Source organism: Haematobia irritans, chromosome 3, assembly GCF_050003625.1.
Source record: "Haematobia irritans isolate KBUSLIRL chromosome 3, ASM5000362v1, whole genome shotgun sequence".
Classification (NCBI taxonomy): Eukaryota; Metazoa; Arthropoda; class Insecta; order Diptera; family Muscidae; genus Haematobia; species Haematobia irritans.
The window spans coordinates 996,408-1,013,806 of record NC_134399.1 but is presented as its reverse complement, the minus strand read 5'-3'; the positions used below and the strand labels follow the sequence as shown (position 1 = coordinate 1,013,806).

Sequence of the window (17,399 nt, the reverse complement as noted above, 5' to 3'; positions counted from 1 at the left end):
TAGTCGAATTTTTAAATTGTCTAAATTAAATTTCATTACTTTATATACAAATACAATTTGCAAAATGAAAAGTACTTATGAAAACTCTGTTAAGATTAATTTCCTATAATTCAATGCGGATTTCAAGTATATGGTGAAGAAATACTTTGTTTAACGGCTTTTTTTTGTAGAGTAGACAAGAACATCGGGTTCTTGTCTACGCTACAAGAGAAATGTTTCCACTATTACAGGGATGTTTCAATATGTCACAAAAAAAAGACGATATGGCATGTATGATTCAGTTGTCAAAATAATCAGCTCATAACTGCAATAAGAAAACGCGCGGCTATTGTATTTTTATTTTGTTTTCGACGCGAGTGATTCCGTTGTGAAAGTTACGATTATTTACAATATTTAACAATTGGAGTATATAAAACATCAAATGTAAAAAAATAGCAACAAATATGTAAACGTAAATTCACAGTTTATTTGGATTTCATCAATTTTTACCGTGCTTCCGCTTGTATCCAGATGAAGGAACTCTGTGTGTGAGGGTTGTGTCCAGAGTGATCTGTTGGTGAGTTTTATTATATTTTTTTATTTATTATATTTTTCTTCATTGTGCCACAATTTAGTATTGGTATTTGTAATTCAATAACAATACGAATAGATGACGCGTGTCATGTGTCATTTGTTGCAAATTGGACACACCAGCCACGCTGCTGTCAATCACTGATAGATAGGAATTGATGTGCCTGCAATTGTCTGATCTTAGTTGGGCCAAAACTACCCTTCTGTCGTATGAGGTCTCTTTCGGTGCTGTGGGCGGTGGGGTTGGACTCCCAGAACAGTATTAACCTTGTAACATCTCACCGCTTCAGCCACAATATATACCCGGTACGCATCTCTAGAAGAAAATAGGTTTGACTAAAATTAGCGTTAGTTAAATGTAGTGCCTGAGTATATCAGTCGAGATTATTTCTTCTGCTCTTGATGGCAAGTATTAACCTTGTAACATCTCACCGCTTCAGCCACAATATATACCCGGTACGCATCTCTAGAAGAAAATAGGTTTGACTAAAATTAGCGTTAGTTAAATGTAGTGCCTGAGTATATCAGTCGAGATTATTTCTTCTGCTCTTCATGGCAAATATTAAAAGTAAATTTTGCCCGATGTTTAAATACAACAAAAAAACGAATAGTCGATGATGTATTATCACGTCATGGCATTTTGAAAATTTAATTCGTCGAAATGTAGCTTTTTGACTTTAGGTCTATCAAAAATAAATGCCTTATAGTAAATACGAAGACGATCAGCAATGAATGAGGATTTAATTCGCACATTTTTTTGTTTTTTGAAAACCGAGATACATACATTCAAATTTCAAGAGTGTCCGCCACAAATAAATTTCATTAAGATCGTATAAAAATATCACCCTACATTTTGCAAATAAAAGACATACGGAAAGACGGATAGTCATAGGCGTAGGAAGGCCTCTGGGGAGGTGGCTTAGACTCTCCAAGAAAAATTGTAGCGATAAAAACAGCGATTTTTTCTTTATACAATCAGGGGATCCACCGTGGTGCAATGGTTAGCATGCCCGCCTTGCATACGCAGGGTCGTGGGTTCAAACCCAGTTTGGACCAAGAACCAAAAAGTTTTTCAGCGGTGGATTATCCCACCTCAGTAATGTTGGTCACATTTCGGAGTGTTTTAAAACTTCTCTAAGTGGTTTCATTGCAATATGGAACGCCGTTTGGACTCGGCTATAAAAAGGAGGTCCCTTGTCATTGAGCATAACATAGAATCGGGAAGCACTCAATCTACAGTCAGATGTTTTGGACACCTTAATCGAAATCATTACTTTCGGATATGAGAAATAGGCATTTAGTTTCAAAATTGTAAGGCCGGTATGTACCTTAAACGAAATTTCCGCATTAGATTCCACTCCTTATGGCCGAAACGAAATTTCCACTTTCCATAAGAAATGTTATGGTGTTTTTGCTATCGAAAATTCCGCGATCGATTCAGAGTCACCTACTGAGCCCATCTATTTACGACTATCCGCATTAGCGCAGCTAGACGACTTTCCTAGTGGGGGGCCTATAGCCCCCTAGCTAAAACTTAATCGACTGGACTTAATAGACTGAGCTGAATTAATTTATAATAAATTAATTTATAAAAAAGTAGTTCCACACTTTTTCCCAGAAAAAAACGATAACACAGCATATTGATTGATACGAAGTGAAATTTCCACTATGCATAAGAGATACATGTACACTTTTGCTAACGAAATTTTCTTTTGGCCGATATTATCGACTGTTTACCTTTTGCCTATAGGAAAATTATACAAAACTGTATTATCAACATACCCTGGGAGTTTTCATAAGAGCTGCATAACGGACTTATAATGAAACGTCATCCAGACATTTTGCTAGCGAAAAATGTCCTGAAGGGTTGTTATCGACCGTTTAAATTAAATGCAAAAAAATACTTTCGCAGTTTATTGGATAAATGAATGAATGTATCTATATTGATCAATTCTTTTCTATAGCTCACAAAATTAATAAATAAATTATAATTAATAAATAAATCAATTGAAGATTTTACGACTATGACAAAAGCCGTTAGTCGAATTTTTAAATTGTCTAAATTAAATTTCATTACTTTATATACAAATACAATTTGCAAAATGAAAAGTACTTATGAAAACTCTGTTAAGATTAATTTCCTATAATTCAATGCGGATTTCAAGTATATGGTGAAGAAATACTTTGTTTAACGGCTGTTTTTTTGTACAGTAGACAAGAACATCGGGTTCTTATCTACGCTACAAAAGAAATGTTTCCACTATTACAGGGATGTTTCAATATGTCACAAAAAAAACGATATGGCATGTATGATTCAGTTGTCAAAATAATCAGCTCATAACTGCAATAAGAAAACGCGCGGCTATTGTATTTTTATTTTGTTTTCGACGCGAGTGATTCCGTTGTGAAAGTTACGATTACTTACAATATTTAACAATTGGAGTATATAAAGCACCAAATGTAAAAATAGCAACAAATATGTAAACGTAAATTCACAGTTTATTGGGATTTCATCAATTTTACCGTGCTTCCGCTTGTATCCAGATGAAGGAACTCTGTGTGTGAGGGTTGTGTCCAGAGTGATCTGTTGGTGAGTTTTATTATATTTTTTTTTATTTATTATATTTTTCTTCATTGTGCCACAATTTAGTATTGGTATTTGTAATTCAATAACAATACGAATAGATGACGCGTGTCATTTGTTGCAAATTGGACCACCTCAGCCACGCTGCTGTCAATCGCTGATAGGTAGGAATTGAGGCGCCTGCAATTGTCTGATCTTAGTTGGGCCAAAATTACCCTTCTGTCGTATGAGGTATCTTTCTTTCGGTGCTGTGGGCGGTGGGATTGGACTCCCAGAACAGTATTAACCTTGTAACATCTCACCGCTTCAGCCACAATATATACCCGGTACGCATCTCTAGAAGAAAATAGGTTTGACTAAAATTAGCGTTAGTTAAATGTAGTGCCTGAGTATATCAGTCGCCAGAGACCGAGATTATTTCTTCTGCTCTTGATGGCAAATATTAAAAGTAAATTTTGCCCGATGTTTAAATACAACAAAAAAACGAATAGTCGATGATGCATTATCACGTCATGGCATTTTGAAAATTTAATTCGTCGAAATGTCGCTTTTTGACTTTAGGTCTATCAAAAATAAATGCCTTATAGTAAATACGAAGACGATCAGCAATGAATGAGGATTTTATTAGCACATTTTTTGTTTTTTGAAAATCGAGATATATACATTCAAATTTCAAGAGTGTCCGCCACAAATAAATTCCATTAAGATCGTATAAAAATAGCACCCTACATTTTGCAAATAAAAGACAGACGGATAGTCATAGGCGTAGGAAGGCCTCTGGGGAGGTGGCTTAGACCCTCCAAGAAAAATTGTAGCGATAAAAACAGCGATTTTTTCTTTATACAATCAGGGGATACACCGTGGTGCAATGCTTAGCATGCCCGCCCTGCATACGCAGGGTCGTGGGTTCAAACCCAGTTTGGACCAAGCACCAAAAAGTTTTTCAGCGGTGGATTATCCCACCTCAGTAATGCTGGTGACATTTCTGAGGGTTTCAAAGCTTCTCTAAGTGGTTTCACTGCAATGTGGAACGCCGTTTGGACTCGGCTATAAAAAGGAGGTCCCTTGTCATTGAGCATAACATAGAATCGGGAAGCACTCAGTGATAAGAGAGAAGTTCACCACTGTGATATCATAACATAATAGACTGAATAGTCTAAGTGAGCCTGAAATATCGGGCTGCCACTAACTTAACCGAAACTAATCTACAGTCAGATGTTTTGGACACTAATCGAAATCATTACTTTCGGATATGAGAAATAGGCCTTTAGTTTCAAAATAGTAAGGCCGGTATGTACCTTGAACGAAATTTCCGATTAGATTCTGTATTGAAATTAAATTTTATTAAAATCTTCTACGGAAATAAGATTTTGACAAAATTTTCTATAGAAATAAAATTTTGACAAAATTTTCTATAGAAATAAAATTTTGACAAAATTTTCTATAGAAATAAAATTTTGATAATATTTTCTATAGAAATAAAATTTTGACAAAATTTTCTATAGAAATAAAATTTTGACAAAATTTTCTATAGAAATAAAATTTTGACAAAATTTTCTATAGAAACAAAATTTTTACAATATTTATAGCCCCCCTAGCTAAAAATTAATCGGCTGGACTTAATAGACTGAGCTGAATTAATTTATAATAAAGCAACTAAAAGTAGTTCCACACTTTTTCCCAGCAAAAAATTAGGAGTTATTCTAAAGGGACATCTTTAAAAGCACATCTAAAAATTACCTCACAAAGAACTTCATTATTTTAAGATTTTTAATTCAATTTATATAACTCGTTTTTTTTCATATATTAATGGGTATTTTATACCCACCACCATAGAATGGTGATGGGGGTATAATAAGTTTGTCATTCCGTGTGTAACACATCGAAATATCGATTTCCGACTATATAAAGAATATATATTCTTGATCAGGGAGAAATTCTAAGACGATATAAGCATGTCCGTCTGTCTGTTGTAGTCACGCTACAGCCTTCAATAATGGCGCTATCGTCCTGAAATTTGGCATAGATTCGTTTTTTGTTTGCAGGCAAGTTTTGATATAGTCCCCATATAAACCGTCTTCCAGATTTAGGGTCTTGGGCTTATAAAAAACGTAGTTTTTATCCAATTTGCCTGAAATTTGAAATGTAGAGGTATTTTAGGACCATAAAGAGGTGTGTCAAAAATGGTGAGTATCGGCCCATGTTTTGGTATAGCCCCCATATAGATCGATCTCCCGATTTTGCTTCTTGGGCTTCTAGAAACTGTATTTACTATCCGATTTGCCTGAAATTGGAAATCTTGAACCATATTGGGAACATAAAGAGGTGTGGTCCGTATCGGTTCATGTTTTGGTATTAGCCGCCATATAGACCGATCTCCCGATTTTTACTCTTGGGCTTCTATAAATTCTATTTTCTATCCGATTTGCCTGAAATTGAAAATCTGGAAGTATTTTTGGACCTTAAAGAGGTGTGTCGTAAATGGGGTGTATTGGTCCATGTTTTGGTATAGCCCCCATATAGACCGATCTCCCGATTTTACTTCTTGGGCGTCTAGAAACTGTATTTTCTATCCGATTTGCGTGAAATTGAAAACCTAGAGGTATTTTAGGACCATAAAGTTGTGTGTCGAAAATGGTCCGTATCGGTCCATGTTTTGGTATAGCCGCCATATAGACCGATCTCCCGATTTTTATTCTTGGGCTTCTAGAAACTGTATTTACTATCAGATTTGCTGAAATTGGAAATCTAGAGGTATATTGGGAACATAAAGAGGTGTGTCGTACATGGGGTGTATCGGTCCATGTTTTGGTATAGCCGCCATATAGACCGATCTCCCGATTTTTATTCTTGGGCTTCTAGAAACTGTATTTACTATCCGATTTGCATGAAATTGAAAATCTAGAGGTACTTTAGGACCATAAAAAGGTGTGTCGAAAATGGTCCGTGTCGGTTCAAGTTTTGGTATAGCCGCCATATAGACCGATCTCCCGATTTTTATTCTTGGGCTTCTATAAATTCTATTTTCTATCCGATTTGCATGAAATTGAAAATCTAGAGGTACTTTAGGACCATAAAAAGGTGTGTCGAAAATGGTCCGTGTCGGTTCAAGTTTTGGTATAGCCGCCATATAGACCGATCTCCCGATTTTACTTCTTGGGCGTCTAGAGTCTATATTTTCTAGCCGATTTGCTTGAAATTGAAAATCTAGATGTATTTTTAGATCACAAATAGGTGTCTCGCAAATGGTGCCTATCGGTTCATGTTTTGGTATAGCCCCCATATAGACCTATCTCCCGACATTATTCCTGGGGATCCTAGAATCCGTAGTTTTTATCTTGGCCTTCATATAGACCGATCTCCCGATTTTACTTCTTGGGCGTCTAGAGTCTATATTTTCTAGCCGATTTGCTTGAAATTGAAAATCTAGAGGTATTTTTAGATCACAAATAGGTGTCTCGCAAATGGTGCCTATCGGTTCATGTTTTGGTATAGCCCCCATATAGACCGATCTCCCGATTTTACTTCTTGGGCGTCTAGAAACTGTATTTTCTATCCGATTTGCATGAAATTGAAAATCTAGAGGTACTTTAGGACCATAAAAAGGTGTGTCGAAAATGGTCGGTGTCGGTTCAAGTTTTGGTATAGCCGCCATATAGACCGATCTCCCGATTTTACTTCTTGGGCGTCTAGAGTCTATATTTTCTAGCCGATTTGCTTGAAATTGAAAATCTAGATGTATTTTTAGATCACAAATAGGTGTCTCGCAAATGGTGCCTATCGGTTCATGTTTTGGTATAGCCCCCATATAGACCTATCTCCCGACATTATTCCTGGGGATCCTAGAATCCGTAGTTTTTATCCAATTTGCCGGAAATTAGAAATCTAGAGGTATTTTAGGACCATAAAGAGGTGTGTCGAAAATGGTCCGTATCGGTCCATGTTTTGGTATAGCCCCCATATAGACCTAACCCCCGAATTTATTTCTAGGACTTCTGTAATCCGGCTACTACAAATAGGTCAGCCGAATATGGAAATTTTGTCAATTTTTTTTTTGCTATAGAACATTTTGTTAAAATTTTATTTCTATAGAAAATTTTGTCAAAATTTTATTTCTATAGAAAATTTTGTCAAAATTCTATTTCTATAAAATATTTTGTTGTTCTTCCAAAAAATTTTGTCAAAATTTTATTTCTATAGAAAATTTTGTCAAAATTCTATTTCTATAAAATATTTTGTCAACATTTTAATTCTTTCAAAAAATTTTGACAAAATTTTATTTCTGTAGAAAATTTGGTCAAAATTTTATTTTTATTTTATAGTAATAAAAGTTTGAAAAAATTTTCTATAGAAATAAAATTTTGGTAGATAATTTTGGGGATCGGCTATATATAACTACACACAAAATTTTTTTTTTCTGATTCAATCACCAAATTAATTGATCCAATTAATTTTTTAATTGAAATGTCTTCAATCACGAAAATGATAGTATCAATCACAGTTTTAATTGGGCATAGAAAAAATTCTTGATTAAAAAATTAATTGATTTTTTCAGCAAATTTCAATTAATTTTTTAATTGATTCAATTAAAAATGTTGATTGCAAAACTCAATTAATTTATTAATTAAAAAAGGTAACTATTTTTAATTACTTTCTGAATTGACTTAGAGTTTTTATGTGGATTAACAAATGATTGTTTGAAATACATTTTTAATTAAAAATTTAAAAAAAAATCAGCACTTTTTTTAACTGGATTTGTCTTCCGAATTTGATTAAAAAGTTAATTGTATCAATTAATTTTTTAATTAAAAATTTAAAATTTTTCAATCATTGGCTTAATTAACTTAATGTTTCGATCATGATTAAAAAGTTAATTGTATCAATTAATTTATTAATTGAAAACATTTTCAACTTCAATTAACTTTTTAATTGGAAATATTTTGGTGATATTTTTTGTGTGTATAGACCGATATGGACCAATTCTTGTGTGTTTGTTAGAGACCATATACTAACACCACGTTCCAAATTTCAACCGGATCGGATGAATTTTGCTCCTGCAAAAGGCTCCGGAGGTCAAATCTAGGGATCGGTTTATATGGGGGCTATATAATTTTGGACCGATATGGGTCAATTTTTGCATGGTTGTTAAAGAACACATACCAACACCATGTACCAAATTTCAGCCGGATCGGATGAAATTTGCCTCTCTTTGAGGCTCCGTAAGTCAAATCTGGGGATCGGTTTATATGGGGGCTATATATAATTATGGACCGATGTGGACCTTTTGCATGGTTGTTAGAGACCATATACCAACACCATGTACCAAATTCGGATCGGATGAAATATGCTTCTGTTAGAGGCTCCGAAAGCCAAATCTGAGGGTCCGTTTATATGGAGGCTATACGTAAAAGTGGACGATATGGCCCATTTGCAATACCATCCGACCTACATCAATAACAACTACTTGTGCCAAATTTCAGGTCGATAGCTTGTTTCGTTCGGAAGTTAGCGTGATTTCAACAGACGGACGGACATGCTTAGATCGACTCAGAATTCCACCACGACCCAGAATATGTATACTTTATGGGGTCTTAGAGCAATATTTCGATGTGTTACAAAGGGAATGCCCCATCCTATGGTGGATGGTATAAAAATATGTATATATAACGTTATTGATATAACATTGCTGGTTTAATTTTTCATATAAGATCGTTGTTTTTTTTTTATTAATTGATGCTTTATATTTTCATATAATATTGTAATATCCGTCATTGTAATTCGTTAAATTGGCCCTTTTGGCTTTGAATTGCTTAAATAAATGGAAATAAAAATAAAATAAACTATAGAGTGCGTTTCGATTATGAGAAACTGATTGTAAGCACTGACTGAGTTGTTAGCATGCTATTTATAACGGCAGTCTACCACCAATATTTTGAATTTGAGTCAAGAAACGCTTATTACTTGGTTAGTAGGTTCCCTTTAAAAAATGTTATCCAAAAAAATAAAAATACCACTTTTTATGATTTTATATTTATTGAATTTTGTTTTATTTTCTTTTGTCTTTGTTTTTATAGATTTACAACTAAAAATAATTTAACATATTTAATATATTAATTTTTTTTGTTTCTCATTGTTTTATTATTTTATCGATTTTCTTGGTTTAGGTTTAGTGATTTCATTTAAATTTGTTTAAAGTTCATTTTTATATGTTACCATTTCTCAGTTACATTGCTAAATTCTAATATGTTTTCATTGTAGTTGTAGTTGTCTTTATCTTTCACTTTTCCGATGATTTTTTGTCCTAGCGTTTATTTTATTTCCTTTTTTGTTTTTCGATGAAAAAACAATTAAGAAAAAACACAAAAATATCCATTTAACTACAAAAATATGAAAACAAAATATATATGTGACAATCAATATATATAAATATATATATGTACGTATGGTATGGAAAACATTGATGATATATATTTTTTTGTTTTAATATAATTATTTTTTTCTCTCTTTTATTTCAATTTCACTTATAAAATGTTAACAGAATTCCAACAAATTATACAATTTGTTTTGTAATTTTTAATTAATTTCATATTTTCTTATTAACAAAATCTAATGAGTGGGGCAGGGTTTCACGATATTTAACAAGTGGAAGAGTGGTTTATTGTTACTAAATATATAATGTATATATACTTTTGTTTTAAATGTCATACAAATGTCGATATTATCTTTTTATTTCATATATATCGAGGATTAGTTTTAGAATGTAACACGTTTTCGTTTAGGTATGAAAACATTACGAGTAGTTTCGTGATTTTTGAGTTTCATATTTCTTTTTTTAATTATGTTTATCATACATTTTGTTGATGTTGTTGATCTTTAAATTTGCAATAAAGTAAATGGGGGGCGTTCTTGATTTACTAGACTTACTAAATTGTTTTTTTCAGTAAGATTCTTGATCATTTTCTTTTCAAAATTTTAGCTTATAACTATATATCTGTTGTTTTGTAATATTTTTAACAACTATATGTCTCTTTTTAAGTTTTATAGTGGAGATTTTTGTTTCTTTTCTAGTTTAGCTTAAAGTTTTCTTTTTTTTTTAAATTAAAGAAAATAAAAACATAAAAAATAATAATATGGAATGTTAAGTTTTAAGTAGTTTTATTCATAAAAAAGAAACAAACAAAAAATACATTTTATAATTTCAATAGCTTTTTAGGTTGCAACATAAAAAGTGGAAATTAAGGAAGATTCTTTATTAGGGTTCTTACTTAGGTTTTATATATAGAGATTTGTCAAACAAATTTATTTTATATATAGTAAACATTATTGTTAGGTTTTATTAAAAAAAAAAGTTTGTGATTTGTTTCTTGATTTACTTCATTTAAATCGAGATATTTTTTTAAATAATATACAAATTACATTAATTACTTAATTTCTAAAAAAATGATGTAAAAACACCACATTCCAACATAATTTAAATATCTACATTAACAAATTTTGTTATAATCAATAACTATAATATTTATAAAAGAAAATATTGCATATATAAATGTTTTGTTGTTGTTATTGGTTTCATTATAAATTAAAAACTTTCAATTTTTCACATTAATATCATTTTCATATGTACAGAGTTTTGTTTTTTGTTTGCATAAAAATTTCATATTCCCTTCCATTTTTTTAGTTAAATGTTTTTGTTTTCTTTATATAGATTTTGTCCTAAATTTTAAAAATATTTTCTTTAACACTTATACTTGGGGAAGTTTTACTTTAAAAATTATGACTCATCCCTATTATTATGAACCCAACTGGCCGGTACCCATTGGGGTTCACGTTCTAGCGAATTAATCTCTGCCAACAATTGATGATAAGCTCTTTCTGTATCATTATTGATTATGATCATATCGAATAAATGACCCCAACGGGCTTCCATGTCTCTGGCGGTAGCAATTATATCCTTAAGTTCTTCCTCCTAAAAAAAAAACAAATTTAAATTAAAAATTATTAATGAATATCAGTCGAGTATAGAAAATAAAGTTTGAAAATATTAGATCCGATAGGAATCTATCTTAAGCGTTACAAACACTAGATATTTGTTAATTTGCTCAAAAATTGGGTTGGTGAAGATTACATAGGCTCACCAATAACCTAAACGATGGTGGACAAATACAAGATGATTGTTCCGGGTTTAGAAATAGATTAACCGGGTTTTTTGTTTCAATTAAGTACTAAACCAAGGACAAAAATCAGAAATTAGCATGGTTTTATTATCTTTTTCCTTATAAACGATAATTGTCTATAAGAAAACCAATAAGGAAAGTCGAAGGGCGTTAGGGGCTGACTACATAATAATATGCTTCACTTTGTAAATGTACATTTTTGATACCATCTCAAATCCTTCAATGTCAATTCAACACCCTCAGCAAAATTTCGGAGTAAACATTTGTCCTCTTTGGTCATATGAGTGCATATCGGTCGAAAGATATATATGGGAGACATGCCTAAATCTGAACCGATTTCAATCAAATTTGGCATCCATAGCTGGAATGTTAGTTCCACACCCTGTGCAAAACCGAAGTAAATATTTGTAAATAGGGCAAAAGATATATACATATCATTTTCCTTGTAAAATCGCCTCTGTTACGTCGAAAACTTGTAAAAATTTCTTCAATTTTCCTATACTTCTAATACATATCTATCGATCAATAAATCATAAATACACTTTTGCGAAGTTGCTTAAAAATTGATTCAGATTTAAATGTTTCCCATATTTTTTTACAAACATTATGTTCCACCCCAGGTCATTAGCCGAGTTACATTTTAAGTCAATTTTTTTTCAAGATCGAGTCAGATTTATATGTATGTATGTAGGACAAAACCGCCTTTATATATAGCAACCAACACATTGGACGAATGGTATATAGCAACCAACACATTGGACGGACGGTATGATATCGAAAAGGGAAATCTGCAAGGTGGTGTAGGGTATAATATAGTCCGGCCCCGCCCGAGTTTAGACTTTCCTTACTTGTTTTAATTAAAGCCTTGAACAATTGCCTAATATTGGTTTTGTAATATCCACAAACTTACCTTAAACGGTTCACCATTGCGTAATTTCTTTTGCCTTAGTTTATCCAGACTAGGTGGGGCCACCAATACAACATATGGTTTCAAATCAGAAGCTCTTAGAAGTTTCAAACTTTGTGGATGTAGATTAAGAACACAGATTTTACCACTGGCCACGACTGTACGTATGGCTTCCAGGGAAGTACCTACACAAAAATAAAATAAAAAAATTGTTTAAACAAAAATATTCAAACATTTGTTTTATTTAATATATTCACCAAACTCACCATAGTAAGCTTTTTCATATTCACCATGCTCAACAAAACGGCGAGCTAAGATATCCGCTTCAAAAGCCTGGCGTGTAATAAAATGATAATCGACTCCAGGAACTTCACCTTCACGCCGGGTGCGGGAGGTATCTAAAAAAATAAAAATAAATGAAATTTAATAAGCATTTAATAAAAACAAAAAATAATTCATTTTCATTTTTTTGGGAACAATTTTCGAAATTTGTTAACTAAAGTGAAAAATGTGACCAAAAATTATGTACAAATGATATAATTTCGGGTATACTTTCGATATTACCCTTCTTTTAAAACTAAATCTAGCCAATGGTACCCAAACTCTATTGGGAAAAAATGTTTGGAAGATACAAAGGCTTTTATATTTAATTTGTACATACTTTTCAAGTTTTTTAGTTTCGGTTGACACAAATAGAAAACTAAAGCAAAAATTATTAAAATTGTGTATAGTGAAATGGACCCACAATATTTAAAAAATTAAATTTTTTCAATCTATAAAATAACAACAAAAAATAGTTTGCTGGTATAACAAATATTGTGTGTACACTCAACAAAATGTGTAAGTAGTAAAGCAGTCTGCTGAAACAATAGAAAATCTGCTAAAACGAGGCAAAAAGTCATTTTTTGTTGGAATACGATTAGAGTGAAATTTGCTACTTTGAAAGCATAATATGCAATAAAATCTTTGCTGGGATGTGAGATTTGAGAAACTTTTGTAATTTTCTAATTAGTAATGTTAATATCGTTTGATAGAACTGCAGAAAATCTGCTAATAAGAGACAATGAGACCATGACTGTTAGAAAAGCGCCAAATTGACTATTTTTAGCACATAATGTACAGTAATATGTTTGCTGGGTTGTAGGTTTTGAGAAATTTTAGGTGATGTCCCCTTATCAGAAATTAAAGGGATAATATAGCAAACGTCATATTTGAGTGATGTCTGCTTTTCGGAGTGTCCACGTTTGAGAGGTTTCACTATATACATCAGCAAACAACGACTGCTTTTAACGGCAGACTTATAAATATTTTTTGCTACACCTCTAGTTTTGTTGGCTTTTCAGCAAACATGATTTTGTTGTTTTAGCTGTAGCGTGTTTTTTTATGTTTAGGAATTTCGTGACTACTTACGTGGCACTGCTGCTGAAAATCTATCTGAATCCGCCATTAAACGTTGCCGTAATTCATGGCGTCCAATATTGGGTGGTCCTATTAAAACAATGGGACGTTTATGTGTGGCTCGGGGATAGTACAAGGCAACCTCTTCATAGGTGAGTATTTCTTCGGGTTCAGTTTCATCGGGGGCTGTGGTGGCATATAAAGGATAGCTAGAAATACAAATGTAAACATTAACCTCTATAAATAAGACACTGAAAGAAATTACTAAAAATTCTAAAAATATGACTTAGCCCTCCTTGAGTTGAGTTGAGGCTACATCTAGAATAACTTTTCTTAGACTCATTTTTGTGTGTTATACAAATTTCTAATTGCACTTATCTTGAATAACTTTTCTTAGATTCATTTTTCGTGTTAAAGAAATTCATAAAAATGACTAATTTCACTTACCCTGCTTCCGAACTGGCCTTCTTTTTCTTCTTACGGCCCTTGCGCGCACACAACAACGTTGAGCCCTTAGCTCCACCATCCTTTCCACGATTTCTGCCTTGCAGACCCGCTTCTTCGGCAATGGCCAATTTCATGGTTTCTCTTTGATGTTGGAATGACTGACTAGGTATTAGACCAGCTAAGGTTTGGTCCTCTTCACCCTCACGATATGCTTGCCACCAATTGGGATCCTCCCTTGAAATGACATGCAATACATCGCCTTTTTGGAAACTTATACCCAACTCTCGGCATGGTATATACAAATCATCCTCGGGATCATAATCAAAATGTGCCCGTACATGTAAGACAGCATTTTCGCGATGACCGCCACCTGGTGGAGGACTACCGGCGGGTACTATTAAAAATGTCAAAGTACCCTGCATGGTACTGAGCAAGGCACACACATCGTTGACCGTTTTGCCTCGCAGTTCTTGGCCATTAACTTCGAGTATTTCATCGCCCTCATGTAAAAGACCAGATTTTTCGGCAGCTCCCCCTCTCACAATGCGGCCTATAACCACCGCCTCACCTTCGTTACGTACTGTGGCACCTAGAGGTTCAGTCGATTTCTCAATTTGTATAATACGAATATTGTCATTTTGATCGTTGAGTATACCAAAGCAGGCACTCAGTGGTGGCGAATCGGGCCTATGGGTACCAGTCGGCTTCATGTGGGCATAACCGGTACTGGCCGCATTATGGGCTGGAACATTGGGGGGTAAAGGCATTGCACTACGTTGGGCCAATGGTGGCGGTACAACAGGTGGTGGAACTGCTGTGCCTCGTACCGAGGCTGATTTTGGTGGTACAGGCAGAGGTGGTAGGGGAGCAGAACTAGGCGACATGGGTTGGGGACTGCCGGTACCACTCAACGATGGTGACGGTGTACCATCGGTGTGGGTGGCCACACGATCATGGGAGAGCAGCAGGCCTTCCATTTCATGACTTGTCAGCAAATTTCCCAATTCAATGGCAGCTGCAGAATTGGATTTGGTTAAAAGCTCTACAATGTCCTTTTGTAAGTCCATGGCATTTGTAGTGGCTGGAGTGGTAGCTTTGGAACGGCGACGTTGCAGCACTACCGCACGGGCAGCCAAGGCATGGGCTACGCCTGGATTGGAGAGGATGTTGTGAGCGGCCGACACTCGGCCTGCGAGTGTACTCATACCATTTTTGGTAAGCTGACTCTGGAGACGTGTCAATGCGGCAATTAAATCTCCATAACCTAGAGAAAAAAAGGGGAAGGCAAAGAAAATTCCGATAAGTAATTAATAAGGATAAATAATTGTATTTAAAATATCTCAAAGCTCTTCTTGCTTCTTATGGAGCTTTCATAGCAAAAACAAATAATATGACGTTTTTTTTTTGTTAATAACTTTAAATTAAAAGAAAGTGATTCATGGAAAATAGTCAATCCCATATTTAAGCAATTTTGTGTTAAAAAAAGAAACTCGAGTTAAAGGTGGTTACTATGTTGGGGTTTCCAACCAAAACTCTAATTGAAAAATGCATAAATATATGACGAAGATTTTATTGTTATGAAATCTTTTCAAAACTTAAGGCCGGTACTATGTTCATCCTTGCGAAAAAAAAAATTATAGAAACCATTCATGCCTGTTCTGGCTCACACCGCATTGTGCACCACACTATACACTTTCTACACACCACACACAAAGTTAGTTGTTCTGAGTCACACGTGTGAACACTTTTTTCGGACTTCTAATCGAAAAATGTGACAGCTGATTTTTTCTGCAAGCCATATTATTTGCAGACAGAAATTATAAACAAAACATATTTTGCCGGTATAAACATAAAAAATTAAAAGTAAGTGCGTAATTCAAAGCCATAAAATGCATGCCGGATTTTTGTTAGCAGTGAATAATGTAAGGACAAGAGCAATTTATCAAGAACAAATAAGAAGGCGACAATTGCGTGATGCTTCAAATCTGTTTTGATTTGTTTTTTTCTATCCCTCCTCAATGTTACTCATGAACAAACGATCGCCGGGTCGTTCTCTTTTTTGTTTTTGACGGCGGAGAAGTTTTTATTTTGGTTTTGGTCAAACAGTTTTTAACATCCATACATTAAAGGAAATTTAATTATAGTGAGCATAATTAACTATTCTGTTAAGGTTTTTTTCTCGTTTGTATAGCTTAAATATTTAAAATAATATTTCAAACAAATTTTCTATCGTGGCGGCCTCCATGTGCAGAAAGATATTGGCGGCGTTAGTTTTTTTTAATTGTTCAGTGAGTTGTGCACCAAGAACACTTTGCAGAATTGAAGATGCCATATTTTTCATGCAATAAATTTGGTAAAATTCACTTTTCTTAGCCCATTGATTTTGTAAAAGTTATAATTTAATTACCTTATATTTTCAAAAAGACCTTTGATTTGTTTAGGAAAGCGGCTAGTATTCACAAAAATCAAAGATAATTTTGCTTAAAACTTTTTTTTTAACTTTTAAAAATTGTGGCAACATTATACTTTCGAACACACTGAAAATCAGCTGATTAAAACAACCCCAAAATTTATACACCAATCAGAGGAAATTTCGGTTCAAATTTTAGATGGATTTTTAAAATCGTGGTTTCTGCCATATATAAGTGACTTTCTCAATAAAATTTGCAAATATTTATAAAAAACATATTAAAGATTCAGATTCTGTTATTTATTAGTTATAAAAACTTCTAACTTTGCATACGATGGCTGTACACTAAGCCTACACAAAAGAAATGTTCGTGTACATTTTTCAGGTCTATGACGGTGTATAGTGTTGGCCAGAACACCTTTTAAGTGTGACACCACACGAAAATTGTACATGTGTGTACCAGAACAGACACGATTATTTCGCACATAGAAAGCGGTGTTTATTTAGATAACAGAGAACGTTATTGTACAGGGAGCGATATTGAATTAAGTTGGTGGTTGTTGCTTGCTATTACAAAATTAACATTTTATTTTTCCTTGGGCAATTGATCTGTTACTCCTTTGATCCTTTGTATATTTTCAGAACAAAAATATGATCCGTATTTGTGTTATAAACCCACACAAATAGTTTTAACAAATAAATTATTTCTTAATTCACATTGTAATTGGCGTCATGCTATAAACGTCAGTTTTTCCACTCGAAAAAAAAATTCGCTAGTTTTTCGCATTTTGTGATTTTGTATGGAGTTTCAACGCGAAAACCGAACTGAGTACCGGCCTCTAGATGGAAAGCAATTTCATCTTTTAAAATTAACTGATTCAAAACCATAACCGCTTACTTCCGCCTCGA

General features: G+C 33.5%; 2 protein-coding genes across 9 annotated transcripts in view; one reads left to right on the top strand and one right to left on the bottom strand.

Annotated features, from left to right (window-relative positions):
• The first annotated feature begins 293 nt into the window (after positions 1-293).
• The window catches only part of slpr (mitogen-activated protein kinase kinase kinase slipper), a 224,707-nt gene continuing 207,601 nt past the window's right edge, over positions 294-17,399 (top strand). Inside the window, exon 1 of one of the 2 annotated variants that reach the window (XM_075298467.1) lies at positions 294-556. The gene's annotated coding sequence lies outside the window, so the exon portion shown is untranslated. Of the gene's footprint in view, positions 557-2,898; positions 3,161-17,399 lie in introns of those variants that run through there. The other variant, XM_075298464.1, reaches the window with a different exon arrangement.
• sdt (MAGUK p55 family member stardust) overlaps positions 9,169-17,399 on the bottom strand; it is a 184,122-nt gene continuing 175,891 nt past the window's right edge. For all 7 annotated transcript variants that reach the window (XM_075298456.1, XM_075298457.1, XM_075298459.1 and 4 more), the window contains 5 exons: positions 14,081-15,344; positions 13,646-13,842; positions 12,502-12,633; positions 12,239-12,420; positions 9,169-11,120 (listed from right to left, as the gene is read on the bottom strand). In XM_075298456.1, coding sequence (XP_075154571.1) covers positions 10,926-11,120; positions 12,239-12,420; positions 12,502-12,633; positions 13,646-13,842; positions 14,081-15,344 — 1,970 coding nt within the window. In that variant the 3' untranslated portion in view covers positions 9,169-10,925. The remainder of the gene's footprint in view (positions 11,121-12,238; positions 12,421-12,501; positions 12,634-13,645; positions 13,843-14,080; positions 15,345-17,399) is intronic.